The sequence below is a fragment of the Leucopleurus acutus genome (assembly GCF_964270905.1).
Source record: "Leucopleurus acutus genome assembly, chromosome: X".
NCBI classification, from domain to species: Eukaryota; Metazoa; Chordata; class Mammalia; order Artiodactyla; family Delphinidae; genus Leucopleurus; species Leucopleurus acutus.
Window position 1 is genome coordinate 42,611,147 of NC_139148.1, and position 25,406 is coordinate 42,636,552.

General features: G+C 46.0%; 1 protein-coding gene across 4 annotated transcripts; it reads right to left on the reverse strand.

Moving 5' to 3' along the window:
* Nucleotides 1-13,514: 13,514 nt before the first annotated feature.
* TFE3 (transcription factor binding to IGHM enhancer 3) lies at nucleotides 13,515-25,059 on the reverse strand. Of its 4 annotated transcripts, XM_082864666.1 has the most exons (11): nucleotides 24,866-25,059; nucleotides 22,467-22,580; nucleotides 21,190-21,493; nucleotides 20,281-20,526; nucleotides 20,098-20,202; nucleotides 17,782-17,899; nucleotides 17,368-17,424; nucleotides 17,115-17,190; nucleotides 15,957-16,104; nucleotides 15,626-15,650; nucleotides 15,283-15,469 (listed from the first exon to the last, which is right to left on the reverse strand). In XM_082864666.1, exons 1-11 carry the CDS (start codon nucleotides 24,979-24,981, stop codon nucleotides 15,384-15,386), a joined length of 1,395 nt encoding a protein of 464 aa, XP_082720792.1. In that variant the 5' UTR covers nucleotides 24,982-25,059; the 3' UTR covers nucleotides 15,283-15,383. The 4 variants fall into 4 exon arrangements, with proteins under 4 accessions (XP_082720790.1, XP_082720789.1, XP_082720791.1 ...); XM_082864664.1 differs by lacking the exon at nucleotides 15,626-15,650 and having other exon boundaries at nucleotides 13,515-15,469; XM_082864663.1 differs by lacking the exon at nucleotides 15,626-15,650 and having other exon boundaries at nucleotides 13,515-15,469; nucleotides 20,098-20,526.
* Between the last annotated feature and the right edge of the window lie 347 nt (nucleotides 25,060-25,406).

Sequence of the window (25,406 nt, forward strand, 5' to 3'; positions counted from 1 at the left end):
ACCTAGCTCCCAATATCCACAATAAATTTACTTATTTGTGTAATCATATAATACACATTAACTCCAGAATTGCTAACCCACAAGACTGTGAAAAACAAATCTACCAACTACAGGTCAATACTTTTTTACAGCTTCTTTTGTCTTCAGGTTCCTGGTGGTCTGTAGTCAAAATACTGTGTTTAACAAGCCTATTGTAGCTTCAATATTTGATGCAGTTCCTTTTTGTTTTTAATCTGATGGTAGTCAAAATACTGTGTTCAAAAATTACTTGGGGGAACTTCCCTGGTGTCGCAGTGGTTAAGAATCCGCCTGCCAATGCAGGGGACATGGGTTCGACCCCTGCTCTGGGAAGATCCCACATGCCACGGAGCAACTAAGCCCGTGCGCCACAACTACTGAGCCTGAGCTCTAGACCCTGAGAGCCACAACTACTGAGCCTGAGCTCTAGACCCTGAGAGCCACAACTACTGAACCTGAGTGCCACAACTACTGAAGCCTGCGTGCCTAGAGCCTGTGCTCCGCGACAAGAGAAGCCACCGCAATGAGAAGTCCACGTGCCGCAACCAAGAGTAGCCCCTGCTCGCCGCAACTAGAGAAAGCCTGTGCGCAGCAATGAAGACCCAACGCAGCCAAAAATAAATAAATATAATTAATTAATTAAAAAAATTACTTGGGTTAGTTCTCCCTCTTCCCACCACCCCCCATGAGGCTGCACGATTCATTTGAAATATTGTTAGGTTCCTTTGTTTTCGTTTGAATTCCATTTTGCCCTCCCCTCCACCCCCTTGTTGAGGTAACTAATCTATTTAATTTCTGGTTTATCTTTTCTGTTTCTTTTCGCACAAATGAACACATATGAAGGGGAGCAGAAATGCCACACCAAAACATGCCGCTTTGATTTGCATTTCTCTAATAATTAGCTATATTGAGCATCTTTTCATGTACCTGTGGGCCATCTGTATGTCTTCTTTGAAGAAATGTCTACAAAATGTTCCACTTTGGCGTGTGGCTTATTTTAAGCTGAAAGCAATCAAGACCCAGCACACTCAAGAAAAACGTTTACCTCTCTTTTAACTGCTTAGAAGAATTTAGATAGGGGTCTGGCCCAGAAAGAGAGCTATATCAGAGATAACTTTTTATCTGAAAGACTTACCCACATGGCAGGGCAAACATTTGACTACCAAACATCTGCTCTTCTTATCATCCTGTGAATTGCCCTCCTCCCATTTGAAACCCCTTTGAAGCCCCTATTCCATTCCTTAGCTCAGGATGGCATATAAGCTTCAATTGCCTAACTACTTTTGGGTCTCATATTTTTATGGGTATCCTGTACATACGAAATTAGTTTTTCTCCTCTTAATCTGTCTTATGTCAATTTAATTATTAAACCAGCAAAGAACCTAGAAGAGTAGGAGGAAAATTTTTTCTGCCCTGACACATACATGTATATTATCTTATTTATCCTACATTAAGGGTAGCATCCTATAACTATTCTTTTACACTTTGCATTTTTCATTTGATAATATCTTCTTTCTCCCTCTCTCAGTCTCAGGTACATAGTACCCCATTTTGTAGATGTATCATAATTTAGCCACTCTTCTATGTTTGCCCATGTAGGTGGTTTACAATATTTTGCAATTATAAACAATGCCAAAAAGAATAACCTTGTACCTATAGGTATTTTTTTATTATCTGAGGTGTATCGTCAGGGTAAATTCATAGAACTGGGATTGCTGCATCAAAAAGTGAATATCTGGATTTAGTTGATACTCCCAAGTTCCCTCCCAAAAGGGCTGTTCCAAGTTCATTCCCACTATCGACGTGTTTGAGTGCCTGTTTCCCCACAGACTAGCCAATAGCCTGTGTTGTTGTATTTTTAAATTTTCTCCAATCTCAGAACAAAGAAATGGTATCTCATTGTAGTTTTTTTCCCGCTCATTTTCATCAGACCAAATGATCTGCCTGCTGTGGGAAAATGGTTTCAGCCAGGGCTCTTTTTTTTTTTTCCTTTTTCAACGTATGAACTTTATTGAGATATATTCTCTATCTGTATACCCCTCTACCTATTTTGAGGGTACAATTCAATGAGTTTTGACAAACACATACAAAGATGTAACCACCACCACAATAAATATATGGAAAAATTCCATTACCCCCAAAAGGTTCCTTACTGACCGATCCCAACCCTCCACTCCATCTTAGGCAACCACTGATTGGCTTTCTGTCACTGTAGATTATATGTGTTTTTGTAGGGTTTCATACAAATGGAATTAGACAATATATACTCTTTTGTGTCTGGCATCTTTCACTCAGCATAATGCTTCTGAGATTCATCCAAGTTGTGTGTACCAGTATTTTTTCCTTTTTATTGATAAGTAGAATTCCAGACTGTGGATATACCACAATTTGTTTATCCATTCTCTTGGTGTAGTTTTAATTTGTTTTTCTCTACTTATGAGTGAAATTACGCTTTTCATATAAGTTAAGGCCATTTTAATATCCTTTTTTAATCTGTGAATCGCCCACATCTTTTGCCCATTTTTTCTAGTGGCTTTTTGGACTTTTTTCCCCTTAATTTTCAAGAGTTCTTTGTATATTGGAGATATTAACACTATATTGCAATATATGTTGCATATATATTGTCCCACTTTTTCAGTTGTCTTTTGACCATGTTTATGATCCTAGGAGCTAGAAAATCGATGTATGCATGCTAACCCATGTATACACACATATCTATAAGTATTTCTGTATCTATTCATCTCTCTCTATATATATTTTTAATAAATTTATTTATGTATTTGTTTGTTTTTATTTTTGGCTGGGTTGGGTCTTCATTGCTGCGCACGGGCTTTCTCTAGTTGCTGCGAGCAGGGGCTACTCTTGGTTGCGGCACGTGGGCTTCTCATTGCGGTGGCTTCTCTTGTCGCGGAGCACAGGCTCTAGGCATGCAGACTTCAGTAGTTGTGGCACGTGGGCTCAGTAGTTGTGGCCTGCAGGCTCTAGAACACAGGCTCACTAGTTGTGGCACATGGGCTTAGCTGCTCCGCGGCATGTGGGATCTTCCTGGGCCAGGGCTCGGACCCATGTCCCTTGCATTGGCAGTCAGATTCTTAACCACTGTGCCACTAGGGAAGCCCCCATCTATATATTTTAAGATCAACACAAATTCATACTGATATTCCAGTACCACGTAGTACATTCTAGCCTCCCCTTCTTGCTCATCTGTAGCCTTCCATTCCAACAGTGAGAAGCCCAGCTCCAGCCATCCACCACCCATTTACTTAATTGTTTGATCCCAGTGTATATGTATAGCAATATCAGAATTGTTAACCTGTACTCCTGTGGGAAACAACTTTACCAAAGTGGAGTTAAGTGCTTTTCTATGGTTCCCTTTGTCTTTAGCCTTGGAGTTTCCAGTCAAAATACCATTTTCCAAAGTTACTTAGATCAGCATACCTTCTCCCCATGCTCTTCAGCGACATTATGTCATGCGTTTAGAATAAAGTTAGATTATATTGTCACAGCCTCCATTCCATACTGGGATTCCCTGACCTCCTGGTTGATTTTTAAAGTTTTTCATACATTAAGATGCATTTGTGTGTGTGTGTGCTGTAAAGATCTATGGGATTTTATTATTATTATTATTTTATTTTTTAACATCTTTATTGGAGTATAATTGCTTTACAGTGGTGTGTTAGTTTCTGCTTTATAACAAAGTGAATCAGTTATACATAAACATATGTTCCCATATCTCTTCCCTCTTGTGTCTCCCTCCCTCCCACCCTCCCTATCCCACCCCTCCAGGTGGTCACAAAGCACCGAGCCGATCTCCCTGTGTGATGCAGCTGCTTCCCACTAGCTATCTATTTTACGTTTGGTAGTGTATATATGTCCATGCCACTCTCTCACTTATGTCAATTGACCATATATGTGTGGGTCTATTTCTGTTTTGTTTTGTTTTTTTTTTTGCGGTACGCGGGCCTCCCACAACAGTGGCCTCTCCCGTTGCGGAGCAGAGGCTCCGGACGCGCAGGCTCAGCGGCCATGGCTCACAGGCCCAGCCGCTCCGCGGCATGTGGGATCTTCCCAGACCGGGGCACGAACCCGCGTCCCCTGCATCGGCAGGCGGACTCTCAACCACTGCGCCACCTGGGAAGCCCGTGTGGGTCTATTTCTGGAGTTTCTATTCTCCTTCATTGACATATTTGGTTGTCTCCCCCGCCCCCAGTTTTATTGAGATATAATTGACATACAACACTGTATAAGTTTAAGGTATACAGCTTAATGATTTGACTTACATACATCATGAAATGATTACCACAGGGAGTTTAGTTAACACCCACGTCTCATATAGATACAAAAGAAATGATTTTTTTCCCTGTGATGAGAACACTTAAAATCTACTCTCTTTGGGACTTCCCTGGGGGCACAGTGGTTAAGAATCTGCCTGCCAATGCAGGGGACACGCGTTCGAGCCCTGGTCCAGGAAGACCCCACATGCCGCGGAGCAACTAAGCCCGGGCACCACAACTACTGAACCTGAGCTCTAGAGCCCGCGAGTCACAACTACTGAGCCCACGTTTTACAACTCCTGAAGCCCGCGTGCCTAGAGCCCATGCTCCGCAACAAGAGAAGCCACCACAATGAGAAGCCCGCACACTGCAATGAAGAGTAGCCCCTGCTCGCCGCAACTAGAGAAAGCCCCTGCGCAGCAGTGAAGACACAATGCAGCCAAAAATAAATAAATAAAAGTTAAAAAAAAAGAATCTACTCTCTTAACAATTTTCAAGTATATCACACAGCAGTGTTAACTATGGTCATCATGTTGTACGTTACATCCCTAGTACTTATTTATCTTAGTACTTATTTATCTTATAACTGAAAGCTTGTGCCTTTTGACCACCTTCATCCAATTCCTCCCCCCCATTTGGCTGTCGTGATACCAATGCCACAATATCCTAATTATTATAGCTTTACAGTAAGCTATAACTTGCACTTGCAAGGAACTTGCACTTCCTTGACGTCAGGAAGTGCAAGTCCTCCAAATTTGTTCTTGGTTTTCAAAGTTGTTTTGGTCCTTTGCATTTCCATATGAATTTTAGAATCTACTTGTCAAGTCTAGAAAGAAAGAAAGGAAGGAAGGAAGGAAAGAAGGGATGGAGGGAGGAAGGAAAGAAGGAAGGAAGGAAGAGAGAGAGAGGAAAGAAAGAAGGAAAGAAAGGAAGGAAGGAAGGAAGGAAGAGAGGGAGAGAGAGAAAGAAAGGAAAGAAGGAAGGAAGGAAGAAAGAAAGGAAGGGAGAAAAAAGGAAAAAAACCTTGCTGGGATTGTATTGAATCTATATATCAATCTTGGGAGAATTGATGTCTTAATAATATTGAGTCTTTTGATCTGGGAACATGTGTATCTCTTCATTTATTTAGATCTTTAACTTCTCTCAGCAAAGTTTTGTACTGCTGAGACCTGTACTGTGCGTACAGGTCTTGGGCGTGTACTTTCATATTTTTGACACTATTATGAATGGTATTTTAAAATTTCAATTTTCTATGGGTCATTGCTAGTATCTAGAAATACAGTTAAATGTAGTATATTGATCTTGTATCCTGCAATCTTGCTAAAGTCACTTATTAGCTCTAGTAGATTTTTGTAGATTTCATACGATTTTCTACACAGATGATCATGTCATCTCCGAATAAAGACAGCTTCATTTCTTTCTTGCCAATCTTCATGCCTTTTATTTCTTTCTTGCCTTATTGCACTGGATAGAACCTCCAGTACAACGTTGAACTGAAGGGCTGAGAGTAGACATCCTTGCTTTTTTCCTGATCTTAGGGGGAAAGGCATTCAGTCTTTCACCATTAAGTTTGATGTTACTGTAAGTTTTTTCATAAATGCTCTTCATCATGTTGAGGAGATATTACCTTTTACTTCTAGTTTTCTGAGAGTTTCTTTTTTGTTGTTTCTTTCTTTCTTTCTTTTTTTTAAGCCAGGAATGGATGGTGGATTTTGTCAAATACTTTTTCTGCATCTTTGAGATAATCACGTTTTTTCTTGCATGGGGTAAATTCAACTTTGTTTTGATGTATTATCTTTTGTATATACAATTGGATTAGATCTACTAAAATGATTAAAACTTTTGCATCTCTGTTTGTGAAGAATGGTTCCATATGGTTTTCTTATACAATGTTCTTTGGTTTAGTATCAGTGTAATGCTAGTATCATAGAATGAGTTGGGAAGTATCCCCTCCTCTTAAATCTTCTGGGAGAGTTTGTGTAGAACTGATATTATTTCTTCCTCAAGTATTTGGTAGAATTCCCCAAGGAAGCCATCTGGGCCTGAACTTTTCCTTGTGGGAAGATGTTTTATTACAGATTCAATTTCTTTAATAGATACAAGGTTATTCAAGTTTTCTGTTTCTTCCTGAGTAGGCATTGGTATTTTGTGTCTTTCATGAAATTTGTTGCCAGAATTATTGTCATAAATATGCTCATAATATTCTATTATTCTCTTTTTTAAATTGTGGTAAAATATGCATAACAGAATTTACCATTTTAACCATTTTTAAGTGTACAATTCAGTAGCACCGAATACATTCACAGTGTTATGTAACCATCACCATTGTGTATTTCCAGAAGTTTTTCATCATCCCAAACAGAAACTCTGTACCTATTAAGCATGAACTTCCCATTCTCCCCCAACCCCCAACCCCTAGTAACCTTTATTCTACTTTCTGTCTCTGGGAATTTGCCTATTCTAGATACTTCATAAAAATGGAATCATACAATATATGTTCCTTTATGTCTGGCTTATTTTGCTTAGCAGAGTGTCCTCAAGGTTCACCCATGTTGCAGCATGTGTCAGAATTTCATTCATTTTTATGGCTGAATAATAATCCATTATATGTATATACCACATTTTATTTATTCATTCATCTGTTGATGGACACTTGGGTTGTTTCCACCTTTCAGCTATTGTGAATAATGCTGCTATGAATGTTGGTGTACAAGTATTCCCTATTATCCTTTTAATATATGTAGAACCTGTGATGATGTCACCTTTCTCACTTCTGATACTGATCATTTGTATCTTCTCTCTTTCTATCCTGATCAATCTGGTTAGAAGTTTATCAATTTTACTGATCTTCTCAGTAATATTGGTTTCATTAGTTTTCTTTATTGTTTTTCTGTCTTCTATGTCATTGATTTCCACTCTCATCCTTATTATTTTGTTTCTTTTGCTTATTTTTCTCTTATTTTTCTTTTTCCTTAAGGTGGAAGTTGGGGTATTTGATTTTAGATCTTTCTTGTTTAGTATAAGCATTTTGGTACTATAAATTTTCCTTTAAGTATTGCTTTAGCTGCATCACATAAATTCCGATATGTTTTCATTTTTTCAGTTCATTTTATAATTTCTTCTTAAAATTCTCTTTATAATTTCCCTTTTGATTTCCTCTTTGACCCATGGGTTATTTAGAAATGTATTATTTAGTTTGCAAATATTTGGGGACTTTGTAGATCTACTTTATTAAAATCCATCGTGGTCAGAGAACACAGTATGACTTGAATCCTTTTAAATTTCTTAAAACTTGCTTTATGGCTCAGAATATGGTCTTTCTTGGTAAATATTCTATGTACACCTGAAAAGAATGTGTATTCTGCATTTGCTGATGGAATCGTCTATAAATATCAGTCAGGTCAAATTGGTTCTGATTCAGTCTCCTACATCGTTACTGATTTTCTGACTGATTGTTCTACCATTTATTGAGAGAGGAGTGCTGAAATCTCTGACTTTATTCATGGATTTGTCTACTTCTTCTTGCAATCCTATCAGTTTCTGCTTCATTTATTTTGAATCTCTGTTATTAGATTATTGACATAGTTGGGTTTAAATCTACCATCTTACTATTTGCTTTCTATTTGTCCTATCTGTTCTTTGTTTCCTCTTTCTTGGCCTTCTCATGGATTTATTGAGTGTTTTCTATAATACCATTTTAGCTCCTATGTTGATTTATTAGTTATAACTCTTTGTCTTACTTTAGTAATGGTTTTAGGGTTTAACTTATTTTTAACTCATTATTTATTCATCTTTAACTTTTTTTTTACAATATGCTGTCCAATGATAGTGTACTATTTCATGTATAGTATAAGAAACTTATAACAGTGTACTTCCATTTCTCCCTTCCCAATATTTGTGCTATTGCTGGCCATACATTTTATTTCTTTTCTTTTTTAAAATAAATTTATTTATTTTATTTATTTCATTTTTGGCTGTTTTGGGTCTTTGTTGCAGTCCGCGGGCTTCTCACTGTGGTGGCTTCTCTTGCTGCAGAGCATGGGCTGTAGGCACGTGGGCTTCAGTAGTTGTGGTGCAAGGGCTTAGTTGCTCCGCGGCATGTGGGATCTCCCTGGACCAGGGCTCGAACCCATGTCCCCTGCATTGGCAGGCAGATTCTTGACCACTGTGCCACCAGGGAAGCACCCTTTTACATTTGGCACTCAAGACAAGTGCCTCACCTGCCTGTCCCTAATCCTAGCTCTGGTTAAGTCCTGCTTTTTATTTTTCTGGCCTTAAAATTCTTGCCTTTAGGGAATTCCCTGGCAGTCCAGTGGTTAGTACTCTGTGCTTTCACTGCTGAGGGCACGGGTTCAATCCTCGGTTGGGGAACTAAGATCCCACAAGCTGTACAGCACAGCCAAAAATGAATAAATTAATTAATTTTAAAAAACCCTTGCCTTTAATGGGAGCTTTTAGTCCATTTACATATTATGGAATTATTGATATGGTCAGATTAAGCTCTATCTGGTTATAATATGTTTTCTATTTGTTCCTTCTGGTTTCTGATCCTCTGTTCCTCCTTTCCCATCTTCTTTTGAGTTAACCAAATATATTTTAATATTCCATTGTTATTCTTCTATTGGCTTTTCATCTGTACCTGTTTTCATTATTTTCTTTAGCAGTTGCCCTGGTGATTACAAAATGCATCCTTAATTTATCCCAGTTGACTCAAAGTTAATATTTTACCATCTCATATGAGATGGAAAAACCTTGCAAAAGTATAGTTTCATTTCCCAAATCCTGTCCTTTGTGTTATGGTTATGTATGCTATAGCTATACACATTTTATGTTACAATTCAGCTTGATCCATTTGAAGCATGTTTTTAGGATATTTTGGAGAAGATCTACAGTAACCCTTACTCTAGGGCTGAAGTAGCCTACTCTTAAGGCATGGTCTTTCTGGAGTGTCTGTTTCTCAGTGGGGTATTGGGTGAAGATTCTGCACTCAGGCTGGTCAAAATCCCTGTGTCTCCCAGAATTGTGCAAGCATCGATTCAGTTCACATTAGCCCAGGACTGATCTCTGCTTGGCCTCGCAGTGTCTCATTCTAAGCCTGCACAGCCTAGTATTTGGCCAAAGACCTAAAGCAATGCCTTTGGTGACTTCTGGAAGTCTGCCTCTACAAAGCTCTTTTTTCTCCAATACCATGCCTGCTAGACCGAAGTCCCGAAATCTGATCTCTCCCATCCGGCTCAGTTATATTGCCATTCTCTTCCTAGGCTCCACTTCCCTCCAAGGGGCTCCTGAAACTGACCCAGGCAGAAAGAAAGTACAGTCTAGGCTTACTGTGTGCTCACCTTAAAGTTTTGCCCACTAACTTTATTTTTATTTTAACATTTTTATTGGAGTATAATTGCTTTACAATGGTGTGTTAGTTTCTGCTTTACAGCAAAGTGAATCATATATATATATATATATATATATATATACATATATATATATATACATACATACATATATCCCCATATCTCCTCCCTCTTGGTCTCCCTCCCGCCCTCCATATCCCACCCCTCTAGGTGGTCACAAAGCACCGAGCTGATCTCCCTGTGCTATGCGGCTGCTTCCCACTAGCTACCGGTTTTACATTTGGTAGTGTATACATGTCCATGACACTCTCTCACTTTGTCACAGCTTACCCTTCCCCCTCCCCATATCCTCAAGTCCATGCTCTAGTAGGTCTGTGTCTTTATTCCCGTCTTACCCCTAGGTTCTTCATGACATTTTTTTTTCTTAAATTCCTTATATATGTGTTAGCATACGGTATTTGTCTTTCTCTTTCTGACTTATTTCGCTCTGTATGACAGACTGTAGGTCCATCCACCTCACTACAAATAACTCAATTTCGTTTATTTTTATGGCTGAGTAATATTCCATTGTATATATGTGCCACATCTTCTTTATCCATTCATCTGTCGATGGACACTTAGGTTGCCTCCATGCCCTGCCTATTGTAAATAGAGCTGCAATGAACATTGTGGTACATGACTTTTTGAATTATGGTCTTCTCAGGGTATAGGCCCAGTAGTGGGATTGCTGAGTCGTATTGTAGTTCTATTTTTAGTTTTCTAAGGAACCTCCATACTGTTCTCCATAGTGGCTGTATCAATTTATACTCCCACCAACAGTGCAAGAGGGTTCCCTTTTCTCCACACCCCCTCCAGCATTTATTGTTTCTAGATTTTTTGATGATGGCCATTCTGACTTGTGTGAGGTGATACCTCATTGTAGTTTTGATTTGCATTCCTCTAATGATTAGTGATGTTGAGCATCCTTTCATGTGTTTGTTGGCCATCTGTATATCTCCTTTGGAGAAATGTCTATTTAGGTCTGCTGCCCATTTTTGGATTGGGTTGTTTTTTGGATATTGAGCTGCATGAGCTACTTATAAATTTTGGAGATTAATCCTTTGTCAGTTGCTTCATTTGCAAATATTTTCTCCCATTCTGAGGGTTGTCTTTTGGTCTTGTTTATGGTTTCCTTTGCTGTGCAAAAGCTTTTAAGTTTCATTAGGTCCCATTTGCTTATTTTTGTTTTTATTCCCATTTCTCTAGGAGGTGGGTCAAAAAGGATCTTGCTGTGATGTATGTCATAGAGTGTTCTGCATATGTTTTCCTCTAAAAGGTTTATAGTGTCTGGCCTTACACTTAGGTCTTTAATCCATTTTGAGTTTATTTTTGTGTATGGTGTTAGGGAGTGTTCTAATTTCATTCTTTCACATGGAGCTGTCCACTTTTCCCAGCACCACTTATTGAAGAGGCTGTCTTTTCTCCGTTGTATATTCTTGCCCCGTTTATCAAAAATAAGGTGATCATATGTGCGTGGGTTTATCTCTTCTGCCCACTAATTTTAACATTTAGCGTTTAGCTGTGGATCCACTCCCCAGTATTACTGTGGTATTCTAATGGTAATTTTCTATTTATCTCATTCCTTCTATATTTATTATTTGGAATTCTAATGCAAGCAAGAGTTGTCCCATCTCCAGCATTTATTTACTTACCCAATTATATCACTGATATATATAAGCATGGAATCATGGATATTTAGTTTTTGGACTACAATACAGCACTACCATTTTTTTGTTACTCAAATTGCTCCATATTTGGTTATTGGGAGTTCTTTCAGGTTGGCTCCTGCATCTTTATGACACACTCCCATCTTTTTTTGTTTAGATTCTTCCTTACTTTCTGGTACCACACAGTGCTCCAGGCTCATCATGTGTTTCCCTCCCCCGGCCTTAAAGTCAGCCATTTCTCCAAGGAGCCCTGGTTCCTTTCATTGGAGAATGGCATATTTAGAAACCAAGATGTAGGTACTAGATGTGCTTGTTGCTTCTGGAATAGCACAATGTCTAGGCCTTCTCAATGGGCAGACAGAAACTGTCCGAGGAGACCAAGAAGATATGACAGCTCAACCCAATGTGGTAGGGAGCTTCTAAGATGTCCCCCCCCAGTGGTCCTACTGCTATTCATGATCTTGTGTAATCCTCTCCCGTGAGTAACTTGCTTCTAACCAACAGAATGCCTCAATGGTCAGGGTATGTCACTTCCATGATTAGATTACAAGAGATAGTAACTTCTGTTTTGCTAGCAGACTCTTCTATTGCTGACTTTGATGAAGCAAAGTACATATGCTGTGAGCTGCCTCATGGAAGGAAAGGCACACATGGTAATGACTGAGTGCACCTCCAGCTGACAGCCAGCAAGGAACTGAGGCCCTCTGTTTAACAGGCTGCAGAGAACTGAGAACTGCCCCAAACAGTTGCATGTGAGTGCAAGTATGGAGCAGATTCTTCCCCAGTCTGGCTTTCAGATGAGTCCTCAGTCCTGTCCACACCTCCCCTGATTGTACCTTCTTGAGAGCCACTGGAGTAGAGGAGCCAGCTAAGCCAGCCTGGCTGCCTGACCTGCAAAAATTGGGAGATAATGAATGCATGATTTTTTAGCCACTAAGATTGTGGTAATTCGTTACACAGAAAGAGATAACAAACAGAGTATCCTTATTTGGATCCTAGAACAGAAAAAAGACATTCATGGAAACACCAGTGAAATCCAAATAAAGTCTGGAGTTCCTAGTACTGTGCCGATGTGATTTTCTTAGCCTTAATAAATGTGCCATGGTTATTCAAGCTGTTAACATTAGGGGGAGCTGGATAACAGGTATGAGAACTCTCTACTGTCTTTGCCACACTTCTGTAAATCTAAAATTATTTCAGAATACAAAGTTAAAAAAAAACACTTCTGGGTATTACATGTTATCTTTGTAAAATAAAGAGAATATATCCAATTTGAGGAGAAAAAAAATAAAGCTATCAGGGAGCCACCAGTCTGGTGGTAGAGGTTCAGCAACCAGGCCCTAGGGCTCACAGTATGTTAGGCTAGAAAGGGGCAGGCAGCAAGTGTGGTGGTCACAGCCTGATGGGGGTGACACAGGATCAGGCCTGATACCTGTCCTGGGAGTCAGTTTGGTTGAGAGATTCCAGGAATATTTTTTCCCCAGCCTAAGATACTTGTGTCTGTTCACTTCCATTTAAATTCCCCACAAATGTCAACACCTGTTCCAAAACCGAGTTGTTTGCTTGTTCCTCTACCTTTACGGTTTTTGTCTTTGCCATTTCCACCATCTGGAATACCTCTACTGTCTGCCAGGAGATATCCTCATATACTTCCTTATCAGCTTCAAAAGTGAACTTGCGGGCTTCCCTGGTGGCGCAGTGGTTGAGAGTCCGCCTGCGGATGCAGGGGACACGGGTTCGTGCCCCGGTCCGGGAAGATCCCACATGCTAGGCCCGTGAGCCATGGCCGTTGAGCCTGCGCGTCTGGAGCCTGTGCTCCGCAACGGGAGAGGCCACAACAGTGAGAGGCCCGCGTACCGAAAAAAAAAAAAAAAAAAAAAAAGTGAACTTGCACGAAAATCTTCATTGGCCCGTCTGTCCTCAATGACATTGTTCAAACCAGAGCCCTCACTTACCTAACTTTACCATTTAGCGCTTCATCCATTTACCAGCTGTATATCGTCAGATAGTTACTTAAACCCTGTTCTATTCGTGTTTCTTCAAATGTGAAATAGGAGTAAGAATCAGTACTTTCTTGATGAATATTCCTTAGAATAATAAATTGGGTAAAACAGTTAGGAGGCTGCCTAGCAGATAGTTAAGGACTGATTGCTTTTGTTTGTACACTGTTTTCTCCAGCCCCTCTATCTAAATTCTTGTACCCACTCAAATCTGTTTCTTCCAAGAACCTCATGAGCCATGCTCATTGCACAGACAAAAAGCAAGGACAGGAGACTCTTTGCCAAAGTTAAAAGCGCATCAAACACGCCTAGCATTTATTATCTTAATCACAAACCTACAGACCCCTTAGTACACCCTCCTCAGGGCTCGGCCCCAACAATCCAAAGCTGACAACCTTGGGTGTATGGGGTAGGAGGGATGGGGATGGGCAGGGAGTGTCTCTTGATAACTCTGAAATGGGGAAGATTTCTCCAAATGGAGAACTAGGTGGAGGCCAGAGGTTGGGGGTGACCTAGCTTCTGAGTAGGGGGTCAGTAAAAAAATTTCATAAAGAGGGTGTATATATGTTTTTGCAATCCTCCCCCTAAGCCTCTGCCTTGGTGAGACAGGCTTCTACTTGTTCCTGGGCTGGGGAACTCCCTGGAAAGGCCCCTTCCTTTATCTTGTTCCTCTACATGTTGTAAAAGAGTACTGGGGTGCTGGTTCTGGGAACATGGACCCAGTACCCCCTTATCTCCATCACCTCCCCAATCTACCCTTCAAGGAAGGAGGTAAAACTCTGCCCAAGTGTGGGGGTCTAACTCTCACTCACTCCTGATCTAGGTCTGGAATGTCAACCCACAAGATTTCAAGATCTGCCCCCTTCTTCAAGGGCCAGGTCGGCTTAGAGCCCTCCTAGGTTAAGTCACAATGGTCCCAGGTTAAGGCGGGGGAGCTTAAGTACCACTCCTCCCTGCAGTGTGGAATGATTGGATGGGATGTTGCTAAGAGACGAGGGCTGTGATCTCCACAAAGTTGCCTGATCTTACTGACTCCTCCACTGAAATACCTGCGCCGGGCTGTTCCTATAGGGAAAGGGCGGGGCCTGACTCCTCCATTGCTAGAAGGCCAGGACTGAGTTCCCAGGTAAAGGGGTTGGCTCTCATCCTCACTTCTGTTCCTTGCCTGCGCAGGGCAGGGTTCATGGGGAAGGGGCAGCGCTTAAACCCCCAGGGTGGGACCTCCATTTTGACTCCTCTTCCTTGCCAGGATAGACTAGACTGTTGGTTCCAAGAGAGGGAATGCAGCAGTATCCTGACACTCTTTATCCCAGGAAACATGGCTAGGACAGTCCCTAGGGGCCAGGGGCTGACCTCATCCTGTCTCCTTCCCTCACCTGGGCAAGGGCAGGTCCCACGGGGCAGGGGTGAGGCTGCGTTCTGCAAGAGACAGGCCCTGATGCCCCTACCTTCTCCATGTCTGAAATACCTGCATTGGCCTGTCCTGTGGGGAAGGGGTGGGGCCTCATCTGACTCCTCCTCCTTGCCTGGTTATAGGGGTGGGGCCTCATCAGTCTCCTCTTCCCCCAGTACACCTGGGCAGGGCAATCTCATGAAAAGGTGGGGGAAAAGGCGGGGCCTCATCCTGACATGTCCTCCTTTCCTGGGTGGGGAAGTCCCAGGGGAGGGGTGAGGCCTGATCAGGACTCCTCCTCCATGCTGAAGCTGCTGCGGCGACTGCTGGCCTTGGAGACTGCAGGGGATACTGAAGAAAGCAGGGGATCGGAGGCAGCCCGCAGTGGGGACAGGGCGCCCCCTGACAGTCCCCCCACCACCCCCTCCTCCTCCTCCATCAGAATGTCCTCCAGCCCCAGGTGGAAGGGGTCCCCCAGATCCCCCAGGTGGTCGCTGGGAAAGTGCAGGTCCAGAAGGGCATCTGAGGGTGGCGCTGGGGGCTGCTGATGGGGAGTACTCTGGGCAGGTCCCCCCGCTGCATGAAATGTTGCTGTGCCTGGCCTGCCCTCCTCTTCAACATCCAGCTGCTCTGGCTTGAGACTGTCAGAGGCTGAAGTTGTGGCCAGTGAGAGCAGCCCTGGGGTGGGAGGCACTGGCAGACCATGGATCTGGGCCTGCAGTTCTAGCTCCTGCAAAACGTAGCGGGGTGGGTGGTGGGGGTGGGATAAGATGGAGTTCAGAGTCCCTCAGAGGCAGAGGATATAACAGTTAAAAGGGTAGGCTGCCTGGGTTCGAATTCAGCCTCTGCCATTCACTAGTTGCGTAACTTCAGGCAAGTTGCTTACCGTCTCTGAGCCTCAGAGTCCCAACCTAGAAAGTGGGTATAATAATGGTCCCTGTCTCACAGGATTGTTGTGAGGATTAACTTAGTAAATGGAGATAAGGCTCTTGTCATAGTGCATGGCACAAGATAAAACACTGTGTCCGTTAACCAATATTCATTATTATTCTTGCTAATGTTATGATTACTACTTATCATCATCATCATCATCATGTGAGTCAGGAAGCCCGGGGATCCCCCAAATATGCCAGGAGGAGAAATCCTAGCCTGTTCTCCCTCTGCCTCTGCCTCCAGGAAGCCCCCCTCACCCCTGCCACCGCCTTCTCCTTCCAGACCTGAATTCGGAGCTGCAGGCTGCGGTTGGCTTGCTCCAGGGATCGCTGCCGGCTCTCCAGGTCTTTGGAGCGCTGTTGCTCCTTCTGCAACTTGCGGATGTAATCCACAGAGGCTTTCAGGATGGTGCCCTTGTTCCAGCGCATCTCCCTGTGGGGCCCAAGGGGGAGGAAAGAAGGGAATGCTGCACGTGGAGTCTCTCGGGAGCTGAAGGGGGCGATTGCACCAGGTAGATGGAGCACCCCGCCACATGCCTACAACTTGAGGCAGAGGGACATCAAGGGTACAGAATGCTCGGATGAAAACCACCTGCCTGGAACCTTCCAGTGATGCCCCATCACACCCCGAACCCAGAAAGCCCTCTCTGACCTGATCCCATACTGCTCCTCTTACCCATGCCCATCTGATTCATCTCACTGCAGCCACACTGGCTTCTCAATGCTCCTAGAACATGGAAAATCATTCCCACCTCAGGGCCTCCATCCCAGCTCTGCCCTCCACCTTGAACACTCTTCTCTCAGACACCCAGATGGTTCCTGCCTCACCTCTTTAGGCTCTTTATTCAAGTAGTTCCTCATCAGTTGAGGCCTGCCCTGTCCCCACCCTCCTCACCCCAAACTGTGACCCTCCCCAATATCCCATCTTCCCTCCGTTCTTGATTCCTCTCCACAACACTCATCATAACCACCGGAGTTTACATATTTATCTTCTTTGCTGTCTGTCTGCCCCCACTAAAACATCAGTTCCATGAGGTCAGGGATTTTTGTGCATTTTGTTCCCTCTGGTATCCTCAGGGCCTAGCATGGTACCTGGCACAAAGCAGAAGCAGCTCAATACATTTTTTGAGTAAATAAAGGAGGTACTAAATAAGCGGAAAACTGTCTATGTCGTACAGGGGGGCAGATGACGTGGACCATAATGTCATGGACCATGGACCATAATGTCATGGACCGTAATGTCATGCACCTAAAATTTTAGATGGGAACACGGTGAGGGGCTTCCACCCTGCTCAGGGTGAGGAAAGCTGGGTGAGAAAGGGGCAAAGGAGCAGGACTGCCTGGGTGGTTCCCACTTAGGGCGGGCCCACCCGGGAATGACTTTCAGGGAGTGGGGCCCCCACCCCACCTTCCACCGGCCTGGGGCTCCTGGCCCAGACTCACGGGTCACTGGACTTGGGGATGAGGGTGCCCAACTCCTTGATCCTGTCGTTAATGTTGAATCGCCTGCGACGTTCAACTTTGAAGGCAGGGGAGAGAAAGAGAAAGTGGGAAAGAGTCGTCAATAGGCTGAGAAGCGAAGAGGAGAAACTGGGGAATTGGGAGGCTGCTGCAGGGAGAGGCCCCCAAGGAAGGCCGGGCGCAGAGTGAGGCTGGGCTGCACAGCACGTGGGCAGGAGCACGCGCTCTCACTCACTCAGGTTGTGATTGTCTTTCTTCTGCCGTTCCTTCAAAAGGGCCTTGGCCTCTGTCTCTGGAAGAGAGTGCAGGAGGTGGTCAGGGCCTCTGGGCCTGGGAAAGATGACAGACGATGGTGGGCAGCATGTGCAGCCACTGGGGTAGGCTTTGGTGGGTGCAGGCAAGGGGAGTGCCACCATTTTTACAATTTTTAAAGAAGCCATGGTGACAGGCCACTTGTTAAACCCAAGAGGAGAGGGAGTGGAGTGAAAGCAGGACCACGGGCCATATGGACAAAGATGGCAAACAGCCCCCATTTCTGTCTGTTTAAACCCTCTTCCCTTAGAATCAGGCCTGACCCCCAGACCTGGTAGATATGGGGCTCACCCTGGGGTATATGATAATTGCACGAGGCCAAGACCCTAGCCCTTACCAGAGATCTCCCGTTTGATATTCGGCAGCTCAGCTGGACAGGAGTTGCTGACAGTGATGGCTGGCGTGGCCACGCCCTGACTACTGTACACATCAAGCAGATTCCCTGACACAGGCAGCTGCAGGCAGGGAGAGCGGAAAAATGATGGTTGGAAACAGACCCCAGGCTTGGCCCCTTCTTCGACCAGGTTCCTGACCCTCCACACACCCCAAAGATGGGCTCCCTCATGCAAGGACTGGCTGGCCCAGCATGGAAACCCTTCCTTCTCCTTCAAGGGAATTTCACACAGCCACTCAACAGGGAAGACAGGGTCAAGGGGACCTACCCTGCTTTGCTGGGGGACTAGAGCCTGCCTGGCCTGCTCATCGTGTCCCCACAGCCCCTCGAATCCCCCAGTGACTTCTGAAGCCCCTCTCCCAAACCCCGGCATTGGCTCTGAGAAGTGCTAGAAAACCACCCTTCTCAGGTCTTTGTCAGCTCCAATGCAACATTTCAGCCCCTCCTAGAGCTACATTCCAACTCAGCATTCTTGGAACACTCCAACCCAGTCTTCTCAGACCTTGGGAAATTGTCATGGCAACATTCCACCCAAAATCTGGCCTTTTGGAGAGTTCCAGCCCAATCTCCAGTCTTCTGCTGTGACTGCGCTGCATATAGTCTCCGGCTGCCATGCACCGAAGTTCTGATCTGGCACCCTCTTGCACATTCTGATCTCTCAGGATTTCTTGTCCAACTACTCAACAAGCACTGTTTTTATGTCAGCCTAGTTTTTTTTTTTTTCTCTTCCACACTCTCCTGGATACATCCTAGGGCAATGAACTAATCCATAAGTAATCAGTCCCACCTCTTGATGAGTTTTCATCTCCTGAAACCCCCACTAGACTGCTGGATCCATCCAATCTCTAGCTGTGCCCAAATCAATGAAAAATTCTGATAAATTGGTACCATTTTTACATGTGCTTCTATCCTCTTGATAAGTTGGAAAGAAGTAAAGCTATAGGCACTTGGTATGTCCCAAAACGAGTTATGAGACTCTTGGAATGTTCAGAACCAGAATGTTAAAATTCATTGGTGCAGCTCCTGCTCTAGAAAGTTTTATCAAGTCTTTACAAGGACCCAGCCTCTCGGCACAGTTCACTTTAAGAGATGTGGTATGTTCTAGTCACTTCAAGGTCCAACCACATCAAATCTGGACACCTTTGGCATATTATGTTCCAATCACTTCATGGTCTGCGTGTGTCTTCATGACCTGAATGTCCTGGTACATTCAAAACGCTACAAGATAATCTGTATAACAGAGAGCTTCTCTGTTAATTTTGGCCTGTGTTGTTAGAAATAAGATTATACCTTGCATGTTTAGAATAAGATTCTGTCCATCTCCGCACTAAAAAATTTAGAGAGTTACAAGCTCTAAAGTGCTATAGAGAAACATCACTTAGGGGAGGAAGGTGGAAGTGTATTTATGTTGGAGTGTAAGCATGTGTGGAAGCCTCGCAGCACCAGGACTTGGCCCTGTTCTTAGAGCATCCTCTATCCATTCTCTACCTGTCCTGCTTCAAGAGTTCCAGCTGGCCTGCTGTGAAGCCAAGAGCTACTTTGGAGTGCTGGCTGCAGGATTAAGCCAATTCTTATGCAACTGACTCAGTTCTTAATGGCCATTTCTTCTAAAAAGTTTCTTTTGTGTGTGGGGGAGGGTGTGGGTCTTGGGATAGGGGTGAATTTGAGGTTTAAAGTTTAAACTAGAAATAAGATGATGTGGTCTGCTTGCTCTCTGTTTAGATAGGCTTTAAGACCAATTGGATTTACATGGAGGCCAGGCCAGAGAATAGTAATCGATGACTTGTGTGCAGACAAGCATTTATCCAGGTTGCATTGTCCAAATTGGTTTGTTAAAGCTCCAGGTTACGTTCTTACACAAAGAAAAACATTCAGTAAACATGAGACAAGTTTAGGAAAACTTAATAAAAAGAAACCTGTCTTATACTCAAAACAAACAAACAAAATGCTACAAGAGTCCCACCTCTTGGTTCCTCCCACAGTGAAGCTTCAGTGCTTCGGTATGCCCTAATAGCTCCATGAAGTCCCCACGGTGTAGATATCAAAATCTACAAGGTTCACCTCTCCATGCAGTGCAACATGGCCCCAGGGCACTGGTGTGCCCCATTCTCAACATACAGCCTCTATCTCTATCTCAGTACAATCCAAGGTGACAGTCTCTTATGTACACAGCTAGCCTGCCCGGGTGTATATAAGATATCCCTCAGTGATAGACAGATGCGCTAATTTTTAGACCAACCTCCCATCTCAGGGCCTCACCGTGCTGGGGAGCTGCAGCCCCGTGGTGCCTCCAGGCAGATAGCTGAGCATCTCATCATTGTAACTGGACTCCAGGCTGATGATCTCATCGATGACATCATCAATCTGGGAGAAGAAATATGGAAGAGCCTTAGAAGAAGCTGTGGCAGGGGGAGCATGGGAGGGTCGTCTGCAGCCACTCACCTCCTTCTCTGAGCTAGACCCGATGGTAAGCAGTGCCATGGGGCTGTTGGGAGCACTGCCAGTGGGGCCAGTAGCATGGGCAGCCTCAGGGGCGGGAAGTGGCTGGGCACTAGCAGCCCCCGGTGGTGGGGTGAGGGCCTGGGACGCCAGCTTGGGCCCAAGTGTGGTGGACAGGTACTGCTTCACCTGCTGCCGGCGCGCCTGCTGCAGGTGGTAGCGCGTCGGGTTCTCCAGATGGGTCTGTACCTGTGGAATGTGGGGGAGACAGGATGGGAGGGAACAAGGTAGAACAGGGTTCAGAGGGGTGACTCTGAGCCCCAGCTTGCCCCTCAGAAGTCATCTGTTCCTAGGCTCAAGATGGCAAACCAGGCCCAGAATCTGAGAACCCTCTCCCACCCCCAAATACTGATTAAAGTCTCCCCTAGGACCCGAACTCCCTTTCTCAGAGATCTTTCACAGCCCTCAAGATCTACCCATGGGTGGCAGAATCCTTCACAGTTTCTGGAGCACCCTGTCACAGTCCCCAAGAGGCCCCCCGCAAAGCTGGTGACCCCACCTAACAGACATGGGAACTATACATGGCTTCCCAAGACACTCCAATGACCAAAGAATTCCTAATGCATAACCGTATGTGAAGTGCTTCCTACAAAGCCACTTCACAGACTCCAGGGCCCACTCAGGGCACTCATGAGCCTCCATGATCCATCAAGACATCCTATGGCCCCCAAGAACCCCTCACAACTCCACAAGAACGCCTTGGAAACCCTAAACACAATGGGATACTAGCACAGCCCCCTTTTAACAGTACCTGAGACCTTCCTTAGAGCCCCTAGGACCTCGTCCCAAAGCCACCAGGACCAATCCTCAGTCACCAGGAGCCCCTCCCAGGGCCTCTGGATGTCACCTTACCTTGAGCACCTCCCTGGGCACCTGAGCAGGGGGAGGACGACCCAATGTGTGGCCCCCAGCAGAGACGCCGACCACAGAGATGGCAGGAGAGGCAGGTGCAGGACTAGGGAAGGGAGAGGCTGCAGCCTGTTCCCGACGCTCACGCCTCTCCTGCTCCTGGGCCTGGGCCCGCATTAGCTGCTGCCGCAGCAAGACCCGCGATGAAGAAGATGACGACATGGCAGGGGTCCTGGAGCCCCCTGCAGAAGATGATGCAGAGAGTGTAGCTGGGGTGGCTGGTGTGGCCTGCAGTGATATTGGGAGGCTGTGGAATGGGAAATACGGGGCCACAGGTAAGCTAAAAGTCTCGGCCCAAGCCTAAGGAGTCACAGTGCGATGGAGCAGACATTCGAACCTGGCCTGTTCTCTGCCTTCAGAAGCCACAATGTGGAGGGGAGATAAAGGAACCAGACCTGGTCACAACCCTCAGGGGTCACAGTCTGGTGGGGGAACTTTAGCCTGCAGTCCTTATGGTGAAGCCTGGATTTGGGCCTGTTCATATATCAAGCGGAGATACCATTGTTCAGCTCTGCGAGCTATTTACAGGAGAGCAGAAGGAAACAGAATTGAGGTTGTGGGAGTAGATACAGACACAGAGGGCTCATTAAGCTCAATTTGGGGCTGGAGCTGCTCCCTGAGCTCCTGGGGGTGGGCATCAGGCTATATGGGCAACCGCAGGCCCTTCTTCCTCCCCTGCCTGGGCCTCTGGTCCCAGGAGCTAGTCAGTCTTGAAAATCTCAGAGATTTCACAATCCTCCCTTCCTGCCCCTCTTCCAGGTCCCCTCCCCTCTCTTAGAGCCCAGGCCCATGACTCAGCACATTTAGACTTTCAAGCTTGGGGGAAAGAAGAGACCAGCAGGGGTTCTTCAAGGGCTGGGAGTGGGTGAATTTGTTGAGTTGGTGGGGGGTGACCAGGGGTTATGGGAACGGCTCCGCCTACTTGGGGGCTGGGCTTGAGCAGGCCACGCCCTGTGTCTGGGAACTCCAGGCACGCTGCAATTTTTATCTATGAATGGATGTGCAGGTGGGGGAGGAAGCAGGGGAGATTTTGTCTGAGATACTAGAATCCTAGCTTGGCCTCCTGCTTTCCACATGCTCTTTCTGGCTCTTAATTTTACTATCTGAAAAATTCAGGCTGGTGAGAGAATGGGTTGGGCTGGCACTGAGGGCCTCTGCCCATCAAGAGGGGATGGAGGGGCCTGAGGAATTGGGAGGGGAGTCAGAGAGAAGAGACATACCTTGAGCGTAGCGATAGGGGCTGGCTTTTGAGCTCGTAGAAGCTGTCAGGATCAAGGACGTTTTCTAATTCGATGTCAGCAACAATCCCGGATTCCGGAAGCAAAGAGTTCAGGCTGAGGGTGGGGGGAAGGCAGGGTGATGGTCAGTGATTGTATGGAGACGTCATTCCCCTGAGAGAGACAGAGACAGAGACAGAGACAGAGAAGAGAAAAGAAGAGAAGAGAAGCATACACCAGGAGAGAGGAGAATAGAGTGTATCCCTCACATTCAGCCACTTTGCTGAAACCACCACCATGAATTCCCATGTCTTCTCCCCTCTCCACTCTCTTTTGCTCCGTGTTACCCATAGTTCCTTAAGATTAAAAATAATAAGCTTGAACCCCAGATCCTCGATCTAACAATCACCTGGGTGTACAACCTGGGTTTCAGGAGAATAGAAACGAAGAGTTGAGGAATGACAATTCACTTTGTGGGATTCCTGACTTTGCATTCAGAGTTCTCCCAGCCCCCACACCCCCCATTGTTTTCCTGGCTGCTGAATGTGAGACCACATAGGTCCACAGGCATACTGCACGGTAGGGGCTTCCCTCGGCAGAACAGTCCATTGTAACACAAACTGAATGCATCACAAAGAGAACTGGGGTAGCTGATTCACTTTACTGAAGGATCCACTACTTCCCAAAAGAGCTCCCGGCCACCAACCCTGCCCCAGCCAGAGTTTGTGGGATGTGAACACGCATCCAAAAACAAGATGCAAATAACAAAGGCTCCCCTCAGTCCAACAATCTGGATTGACAAGAGGGAGAATTTGGGTGGATGATCTGCTTTATAGGAACATTCTTTTCTTGGTCAGAGGAGTTTGCCCAGCACTCTCCAGTTTTTTCGACAGATCAAAACACAAACACACCTCCAATACCAACACCCACTGACACACAAACTAAGAAGCCATGTACACCAGTCCCTTTCAACTATCGCCACTACTGTGATGATCTAGGTTGCTATAAAGGCATCAGGAGATGGTAAATTCATATATTGAAAGGCTCTTGCTCAACCCTCCATGCTGGCTGCAAGACCCTAGTGTGTAGGGGACATTAACATGCAGGCAGATAGATATGCATCCTTGAACTTAGTCAAAGATTTATAATCCTGAGATTGTCGTTGACTTGCCCCTCCCCAAGAATCTGTCTTCCTCCCTTTCCTCACTCACAGACGGGGCCCTAAAACCACCCCAGGAAGTCGGGAAGAGGAAGCTGGGGAGCCGCTGAGCTCAGCACAATCCCAGGCAGAAAGTAGGCGAAGCCCCCTCCCATGCTCACACTTCCATTGCACAGAAGTTGGAAGAGGTGGGCACTGAAATGAGCAGGGTATGGACAGAGAAGGCTGGGGCTTCCAGGCCCACTGATGGAAGTGAGGCTAAGAGGTCAGAGAGGACCCACCCAGGCAGGGATGGTGCAATTGGTGCTCATTCCAGCTCTAGGGTCAGATTCAAGATTGCCTCCAGGGCCTGAGAGACAGACTGGGAAGGTGAGATTAAAAAAAAAAAAAAGCCTCTGTGTCTGTGTGTGTGTAGGGGGTGAAAAGAGCTGGCTGAGAGGCTAGGGCAGGTGGCAACAAGAACAAGACCCTCCTCTGGGTTCCCAAATAAGGTCTGAGGCCTTCTCTGGGCTAAGAGGTAGCACTATCTCCATTGCCTGTCTGTCTGACTAGTTTCCCATTCAAGCCCCTATGGGGTGTGGGAAGAGGGCTTTTCCACTACCCAGCTGGATGGGTGGGCAGGCGAAGGGATTATTCTGATCAAGTCTTGATGAATGTTGCTTTTCTTGTTCACTCACACACACTCACAAGGCTGGTCCCACGCAGTATATCCGAGATACCCCCAAATCCCTCCAGAGTCATTTTATCCCCAAACACAGCCTCCAGCAACCAGCCACTGGGAGTCACCAAGCTCCCAAGACAGCACCTCTATCTCCCAGGACGTCTTCTCTGAGGGAAAAAGTCCCTTAAAAATCAGTGCCTCACCTACAGAGTGCCCCCTCAAATTCATTCCCCTCATATCTGACTCAAAGACCCCAAATTCAGCCTCTAGTCAGAGTCTCAGTCCCTGAAGTTCAGCTACCCTAGACTAGTTTTTGGACACAACAGAATCAGCCCCTCGAGACCGAGTCAAGGGCCCCCGCCAAATCTGAACTAGGCCTCCCTTACTGCACTTCCACGACTCCTTTAAGCCTCAGTCCAAGCAAGCCACCGCCAGATTCCTTAGGTGCCCCCCCAAGTCAGGCGCTCAGACGTCCTCCAAGACTAGGCCGGGGCCTCCAATCACAGTCCTGGGCCCCCGCTGCCCCCAGATAAGGCCCCCGGGAACCCCAGTTAGCACTACCGGTCCCAGGCGGTCCCGCACCTGAGCAGCTGGGCCGAGTCGGCCGGCCTGCGCTCCTCCAACAGCACGAACACGGCTCGAGGGCCCTCCGCGCTGGCCTCTACGCCGTCCCGAGCTGGCTCGGCCGCATGAGACATGACGCCCGGCCCCGGGCGAGCCCTGCCAGGCCGGTCGGGCCTCGGCCCGGTCCCCCTAACAAAATAAGAGTCCCCCTCCCCCGCTCGCCACCGCCTCCTCCGCTAAGCCATGGATCGAGCTCTGCGCGGGCGGGCGGGCGGCGTCGGGGAGATGGGATGGGCTGTGAGTCATCCCCCGCCCAGAACGGACCAAACCGCCCCCCCAACCTAACCCCGGACGACCGCCCTCCTCCCCCTCGTCCTCTTCCCCCTCCTCCCTGGGCTGGGGAAACTCCACAGGAAGTGACCGCACTGAGGATAGACAGCTCGCTGGGCCACGCCCTCTGGGTGAGGCGGCCAATCGTTGAGGGGTGGCTCAAGGGCCCACCCTAAGCTACGCCTCCGAAGCCGAGAGAGAACTAGATTCCGCAGGCCCTTATTCCGAG